This window comes from Embiotoca jacksoni, unplaced genomic scaffold (assembly GCF_022577435.1).
Source record: "Embiotoca jacksoni isolate LCO1_2020_lvr unplaced genomic scaffold, fEmbJac1.0.p SCAF_19, whole genome shotgun sequence".
NCBI lineage: Eukaryota > Metazoa > Chordata > Actinopteri > Embiotocidae > Embiotoca > Embiotoca jacksoni.
In genome coordinates this window covers 4,350,754-4,358,957 of record NW_027185329.1, presented here as the reverse complement: position 1 = coordinate 4,358,957, position 8,204 = coordinate 4,350,754, and the positions used below count along the sequence as shown (strand labels likewise).

Sequence of the window (8,204 nt, the reverse complement as noted above, 5' to 3'; positions counted from 1 at the left end):
CAGAAATTAGTGGAAAAATGCTCGTCACAATGTCCCAAAGTATTGTGTTCTTTTTTGTGGTGACTGACAGTTCAAAATTCAAAGATGTTAAATTTGATCTAAAATATAAAGAAGAAAACTCTAAAACTGGTGGAATGAAATAAGAGTTTTGGCACATTGCTTGACGAATAACAAAGTTTACTGAAGATTAAAATTGTTACAGAATAAATTCATTTTTATCAACACATTATTAGACCGTTTCAGGTCATAAATCTAAATGTTTCACACCACCAACATAGATATCTGTCTATTACCTTAAGTATATAAGATCTTCAAGAAGTTGGCAAGTGATTAAAAAAAGTATTTATTTAAATTGAGTACATATTTGAAGCCAGTATATGTGTAAGCTTCAGCTGCTTTGTGAGCACTGTTGCAGAAGCAACAGAGAGGTTGTGACAGGGCCAGTGAAAAGAGATGGCATTCCTCTCATTAGAACAAATTACCACGAGCCTCCAATGACGGGGAGCGGAGCAGTTTATCGGTCACTGGATAAATCATACATGAACAAATGGGCTTCTGAGCAGCACCAGCTAAACAGTGGTGTATCGAGCTGGACCGGGACAGGATCGGAAAGGAGAGGGCCCACTGGGGAAATCAGACAGGAAGACTGGGTAGTGAGAGGGGGACGTCTCAATCAAGGCCTGCCGTTTCTTACGGTCACGCCTCTGGTAGCGGAAGTTAAAGGGCGGACGCAGAGCCATGGGTCCTCCAACTTCTTCAGAGGATGAATCGAAAGCCCCAGAAGCGGGTGACCGCTGGTTTACTAGACCTTCAGCAGACTCACTAGAAGACGAGGTGAGAGGGCCTGAGGGATTAACCGCAACAGAGGGGTCAAAGGGCACGGGGTCAACAGGTGTAAGGTCAGACTGCGCTGGCTGAACAGCAGCGGGGGGGTCAGAGGGAAGAGGCTGTAGATCATTTCCTGGGTCATCAATCTGGGGTGGGAAGGTTGGGATTTCAGGGTCGAGGGGGAGGTCATGACCCTGCGGCTGCACCGGTCTAAGGAAGTCCACATTCTGTAGACAAACATCACACCAATAAAAAAAATTATGACACAAACTGAGTGGCTGCACAAAAAAAAGAAAAGAAGTCTCAGTCATGCAATATTACATTACACACCACAGCTCTAAAAAGAACTAAAACAACATAATTATAGCACAGAACTATACAATTTTAAACCTCACACATATATTCAAACACATACGAGCACAACTTGTGAGATATGACAGAATAATTATATGACCAGTAGCAACCATTCAGAGAGTTGAATTATCATTCCAAAGGTTGCTTTAGTAAAATGTGAAACATAAAACATTCATCATTTTAACAGCTGCGATTGTTAAACCTCTCCGCTGCCGTTTTCCGGTTGTAAGTGGACTGTCGTGGTTCACAAGACAAAACAATTTGATTTGGTCTGCAAGTCAAATTTCACACATAATGAAACAAGTTCTCTACAAACATGTCAGGTGCATTCAGATAAGCTCACATTCATGTTCTCGTCCTTTCCTCTTCCATTTGGAGACATTTATTTACTGTGATGTTTGTGGTCTCCTGTTTGAAATTACATTTGGCTTATTGATAAAATAGTAAATAATTGCCTCTCGTACCCGTACTTTAAACATCTCACAGGACACCTTAACATCAGGATGGGCGTTCATGTCTCCATGCACAGATCCTGTACAGAAACCTGCAGTCTGGGAGAAGAAGATGATGCATTTCTTTTAAGACAAGATGGTATAAATAAATAAAAAATAAAATTTCCTGTCAGGATCCTTTAATACAAGAACCAATTACTGAAGCCTTTTAGTGGTGTCAGTTTTAAACATAGAAATTAATCTGTCATGTCATCAAGTAACACTTCGAACTGCGTCAGTGATGGTAAACAAGATGATTGATGTTTATTAGAGTTTCGCAACACCATTAATTTGCGTCATATTGTCAACATAGTAATTTTCTTAAATAAAAAGAGAAATTTCCGACGATGTTGTCTGATCCATTCAGAGAATTGAATGATGTACAGCTCGTTTTTGAGTAATACAGAAATGTTAAACGCGCATAAATTGCTCCTTCGTCAGGTTCACCTGAACAATGCAGAACACTCTGTCACGAATTCAACCTTTATGAAGTTTATAATGTCCAGCTTTTGTCAACTTGTTAGGAAATATGTCAGTTCAATCATATGATGTTGTTCTGGACTACATTATATTAAGAAGGGTTTCTGAATATTCCTCCCATCCATTTACATACACGTAGGGATGTCACAATCCTGGAGTTTTCATCTAAAAGTTTCACAACAAAAAAATTACTGATGATGACGAGGACCAATAATCAAAATAAACATAGTACCATGGTGGTGCTAATTCTTCACACATGTACCTTTAAACCTCTGCAGAATAAGGGAGTGCAATGAGATGACATCATTAAATAAACAACAAGAGTCAAACCTTTTCATCCAGTTCTTTTTTACAGATGAATGGAATTATTTCCAACAATTATGCAAAATGATTGTGGTCAGTATAAATAATCACAATTGGGTGATTTGTACAAATTGTGACCTTGATAATAAAGATGTAACGATTTACACATTTCAAAATGTGACAACTGAGCAGTACTGGAATTCTAAAAGAAGTGGATTGCATTAGATTGCACAGGTGCACCAAACAGAGTGGCCTCTAAGTGTATAACCAATATAATGTGTTTGCCTGGGTAACTTCTGGTTGAGTACCTCTGTGTCAGCGTTGAGTGTCAGTCGCTGGCAAGTGCCTCTTTCTGTCATTCCCTCCGGACACTCTTGGACAGTGTACTCCACAAAGCTGGCTTTTACTGGCACAGTCTGAAATATGACACACACACACACACACACACACACACACACACACACACACACACACACACACACACACACACACACACACACACACACACACACACACACATCCACACATCCACAGATCCACAGGCAGAACCAGAGGTGGTATGGTTTTGTGCTGTAATGTCCTGTAATGGCTATCATCTTGGCTTTAGATCCCAAAGCTGGACTATCATAGAGGAGCAATATGCTGAGCTTTGGTCCCCTAGCAAGCTATTCAGCTGCTCATTTGCTCCCCAAACAAAAGTCGGGCCCGACAGTGAGGTCTAAAGTACCTTCAGTAATCCTGTGCCACCTTGCCAGACTCTTCTACTATTGTATTATGGTTATTATTAAGCAGTAATGGTTCTCATCTGGCACACAGAGGCTCAAAGGTGCACTGTACCGTCTGTCGTGTACACCCAGACAAGTGTAATTTTGCCATAAACATAACATTCAACACATTGTTGAGCAATGAAATCTGCCCCGGAGCTTTGGTTCCGCCACCAGAGTTAATAACTGTATATTTTGTCGTACCTGCGCTGCAGCTCTCGTGATCTTTTTCACTCCGAGCTCTGCACCCAGCGTGGACTGACTCTTGTAGGACATCAGAGTGACCCGAGCAGCAGTCACCGCCCGTGGGCTGTCCACGGGAAGCAGGAGGGGGCAGGTTGGACAGGTCTGTTGGAGCTTCTCTGGGGGATCTGCAGGGTCCAGAGGGTGATACTGTGGCTGAGTTACTATTCTAAATTTTGCATTGAAATTACAACTAATAAACCTGTATGCATATCATGTTTAAATCAATGGCATTAAAAGCAGAATAAATCATGGAAACCTATTTTGATTGGACAAACAACCTTTGCATCCCTAATGTACATTTTAGTTTGGATTATTGCATCTCTCTCCATGACTGTGAGGTTTTGTACAGACAGAGGAAAGGACATTTTAGGTTCACTGATGTCTGCTTTCTACATTATCAGCATGTATCCATGAAACCTAACCAGAGAAATGGTTTAAACATGCAGATTTACTAAACATTTGTGGGTTAGCGAGGCCTGCAAATCATCTAAACAATAAGCATAATGTAAAAACTGAGATGGAGATTAGGGCGAAACCAAATAGACATTTTCATGGCCGACATTTTGATTCATCACAGTGGGAAATACGCAGGTGAATCTAATTCTTCATTAATTAAGGCTCAGTTTCATTTAGCTGAACCAGTAAGCCATTGTTAATGCTGTTAGTTATACCCGTGTGACAAATTGAAATAATAATAATAATAACTTTATTTATATAGCACCTTTAAAAAAAAGAGTTTACAAAGTGCTCTACAGAGAAGCAAAGCATAGTCAAACATAACGTCAATACCGGTAAACATTTAGGAAAACAGGAGGCAAAAAAAAAGACCATACCATTAAGGTAATGAATACAAGAAAACCAAACAAATAACCAAAACGAGCAAATGGAATAGAAAACAAACAAATAAATAAATGAATAAAATAAACAAACAAAAACAGGGGAACAAAAGAACAGCATAAAAGGACATAGAGGGACGACATCACTTAAAAGCAATTCTATAAAAATGGGTTTTAAGAAGTGATTTAAAAGAAGTTAATGATTCTGCAAGCCTTATCTCCTCAGGTAGGTCGTTCCGAAGTCGAGGGGCCCTAATGGCAAAAGCATGGTCACCCTTTGACTTCGACTTTGGAACGGCCAGAAGGGCCCCACCGGAGGATGTAAGGCTGCGAGTTGGCTCATATGGGGCTAACATTTCAATAATGTAGCTCGGGGCCAGACCCAGGCAGGCTTTAACAGTGATCAACAAAATCTTAAAATCAATTCTAAAACCAACCGAGAGCCAGTGGAGAGAGGCCAGAACTGGAGTAATGTGATGTCGTCTGTAACCAGTAAGAAGCCGAGCTGCTGCATTCGGGACTAGTTGGAGGCGGGAGATAGATTTTTGGTTTATGCCAGAAAGGAGGGAGTTGCAGTAGTCGAGTCGAGAGAAAATGGGTGCATGAATTACTTTTTCCAGGTCAGAGTGTGACAGTATGGGTTTGATTCTGGAGATGGCTCTTAATTGAAGGAAGCAGGACTGGACCATTTTTTTGATGTGTTTCAAAGCTTAACTGAGAGTCAAACATTACTCCCAAGTTTCTGGCAACAGGTTTTAAATAAGCAGACAGAGGACCAAGTTGACTCTCAATGAGACTGGTGTTATTGTTTGGGGAATTGAACAATATGACTTCTGATTTTGAGTTGTTGAGCTGAAGAAAGTTTTGTGATAGTTTTGGAGCCTATCCCAGCTCACTTAGGGCGAAGGCAGGGTTACACCCTGGACAGATCGGCAGTCCATCACAGGGCCACAGAGACAGACACAAAGACCATTCACGCTCTCATTCATACCTAACGGCAATTTCTAGAACCACCAATTAACCTGATGTGCATGTTTTTGGATGGTGGGAGGAAGCCGGAGTACCCGGACAGAACCCACGCAGGCACGGGGAGAACATGCAAACAGAAAGTTTGATTCGAACCCAGAACCTTTTCGCTGTGAGGCACCACTGTGCCGCCCAAATTGCATTGTCCACAGTGAGAAATGTCTATTCTGTGTGGTACACTACTTTTATTGGCTTTCTCATAAGCATTGGACAGTAGGTAATTGTTACCACCGCAAATATTTATGGGTTATCCTTAAACCCATTTATTTTAAGTGTGTAATCACAAAACATGATGGTCCTAGTACACTTTAAAATCAAAGGACACAAAGACCAGCAAGTGAATACGATGAAAATAACAGAACAAAGAGCAGCAGATAAAATGAATGACAACCACAATAAAACATTAATGTTAAAATGACATGCCTACAAATGTATAGAAGAGATGCTCAGTGCACCGGGTTTATTTGTTTTAAAAATTTAGATTTTGTTAAATGTTCCATCTTGTGCCTCCCTTTAGTTTGCTTCTTCTTTCTTTTCTAAATCTTCTTCTTTCTAAATCGCAGATTGCAGTTTCTCAGCTGTGTTTGCACCGGTGTTGTATTTAGAATATAACCTATAGTTTTTGCGCCTTTTAATTGTGCTTAGTGTATAGCGTACCATTTTTGCGCAAAGAGCCATTGCATCTCCGGTGTTCCAGGTACAATGACCTGTTTGGATTTATGGCTTGATTGTGCGACGTGACCCATCACCAACATGTTACTGCCCCCTAGTGGCCTGGCATGCTAACACACCCAAAAAATGAACTCGTCTTTCAAATAAGGAAAACCAAAAAAAAAAATTAACATTTCGGCTCCAACAAAAACACAATATGTTGCAATTTGTATTGTTCGGGCTCTTTATATTGTAAAATGCCACTTGATTTAATCACATAGAGCTCATACATCACACTAATGCATGATAATTGATGTTACCTGGCACCAGAGCGCAGTCGTAGCTGTACAGGTAGGAGAAGCCCTCTGGTGTGTGCAGGATGGTGGTGTTGCAGTTGCCAGAAACTTGCTAAAATAAAGAATAAAATGGACAGAAATCACAGCTTCTTGTGACAAAACTAAAACAGGTCCAACGAACGAATGAGTTTTAAACGTGAGGTTCTGTGCTTCTGTTGATGTGAGGACCAAAGCCAGAGCCTGCTAATTGTAGGCCTATAATTTGTTCGTATCAAACAACAACAAATCTGCCAGTACAGTGGGGTAAACAATTATGATTTATGTCTTTAAAACGCAATCAGTCCCCCCCAAAAAATGCTAAATAAAGCTAGGACACCTTTCAAAATAAAGGTGCTTAAAACTTGAACTTTGTAAAAGTGCCTTTTTACAGTGTGGTACATACAGCATCTTACAAGTAAGTGTCCTTGCAGGTATAGTACAAGTGCAAAGATGTTTGTTTGTTGGTAGATGTGTGCGTGTGTGTCCTACTGTTTCCATGAACGGACGGACGTCACAACGTTTCCATGGTTTTTGGCTGCCTGTGTGACACTTGGTCTCCAGGACATCCAGGTCCAGGTAGTAGACATTGCCTGCAGGGCCCTGGCATTCACAATGCAAACACAGGTAATAGAGAGAATAAGCACTGTACCAGTATTTTGGACAAAGTATACCAACTTTAAATGAATGCTGCTGCCTCTCCGAGGTTCAGATTTATGACATGCCTCCTGCCAGGTCCCATCAGTTACATATTTAAGGAGCAATTTAGAAGGTGCTCTGTGTAATTCCATATAACACTTTGGACAATATTGATTTAAGCGCTACCGAAAACAAATGTCAGCACTTTGAGCAGGTGTAATGGCAGCCTTTTTAGGTCATGAAGTTGAACTGAGCCTCTTAAAAGCCTGATCCATCCCACAGCTAGGCCACTATAGCCTTCAGCAGCTGACAGCATGAAGTTCATAAAGTCTGTTGTGCAAGGTTTGTCCCAGCAGTCCTGGACTGAAATGACCTGGACTTTTATTAACAGCCTCTTCAGTCCTAAAGGCCTTTTTTCATGAGGCGTGAAAAGGGGACGGCTTCTCATTTCACGATGGAAAATTATGTACTTTGATTTTAATGCTGTAATTATTAAGAGCGACGTGCACTGATGGCGGTCATTCACAGCAAAGTGCAAGCCAACATATAGTCTTTGTTTTTAGTCCTCAGTGGTCGCACACTGTTGTTATTGTTGCTCTTTTTCACAGCTTTGATTTAATCCAGTGGTTCCTAATCTAGGATCCAGAGAGCACGCTTTAAATTTCATTATCTTTCTTCAGACCGTGACTCAGCACATTGTGGCAGTGTAAGAGAGTCACTCCTGTTTAGAAGTGTGTTCATTTTTAACAACAAAACACAAATCTTATCAAACGGGGTCCCACTTACATGAATACTATCAGCTTATGGCTCTTTTCATTGGGATGTTTTGATATTACAGCAGCAACAGAAAGGCAAAATAACCTTTCCAACCCAGCTAAACATGAACGGATCACCAACTGACAGGATTTTACAACGGCCTCCGGCATTTGTCTCTGTTACTGACCTGAGCGTGAAGGTGGACATTCGCAATGCGGTTGAGGGCAAACTTGTAGCCTTCGGTGCGATCCTCGTTGATGTAAGTGACAGCCAGGCGAGACAGCTTCTCCACTGCTTTGTCATTGCAGGGTACGGGAGCGAGTTCAACGGGCATCAGGACAAAACCCTCTCCGTACACACTCAGGCTGTGAAGGGATATTTGCAGCAATAAGGTGCAGATGGATTTGTCCATGGTGGCAGCAGGTTTAGACAGGAGATGAAAAGACAGAGCTGCTTTAGAGCAAAGTTTGTTCTCCTCTGTTTGCCTTCAATAGGAAC

The 8,204-nt window shown here is 41.2% G+C and overlaps 1 protein-coding gene across 2 annotated transcripts; it reads right to left on the bottom strand.

Annotated features, from left to right (window-relative positions):
* Positions 1–327: 327 nt before the first annotated feature.
* LOC138200431 (fetuin-B) lies at positions 328–8,186 on the bottom strand. Of its 2 annotated transcripts, none has more exons than XM_069153092.1 (7): positions 7,894–8,186; positions 6,804–6,914; positions 6,300–6,387; positions 3,425–3,591; positions 2,765–2,872; positions 1,647–1,733; positions 328–1,055 (listed from the first exon to the last, which is right to left on the bottom strand). In XM_069153092.1, the coding sequence occupies exons 1-7, from the start codon at positions 8,116–8,118 to the stop codon at positions 570–572; spliced, it is 1,272 nt and encodes a 423-aa protein (XP_069009193.1). In that variant the 5' UTR covers positions 8,119–8,186; the 3' UTR covers positions 328–569. The 2 variants fall into 2 exon arrangements, with proteins under 2 accessions (XP_069009193.1, XP_069009194.1); XM_069153093.1 differs by having other exon boundaries at positions 1,653–1,733.
* Positions 8,187–8,204: the final 18 nt, after the last annotated feature.

Excerpts from the sequence above, each read along its gene's own strand:
- LOC138200431 (XM_069153092.1), bottom strand. The coding sequence starts at position 8,118 with ATGGACAAATCCATCTGCACCTTATTGCTGCAAATATCCCTTCACAGC. Across the intron at positions 3,592-6,299 it reads CGACTGCGCTCTGGTGCCAG|ATCCCCCAGAGAAGCTCCAA; the intron begins GTAACATCAATT and ends TGGACCCTGCAG. Across the intron at positions 1,056-1,646 it reads GTGAGATGTTTAAAGTACGG|AATGTGGACTTCCTTAGACC; the intron begins GTACGAGAGGCA and ends GTTTGTCTACAG.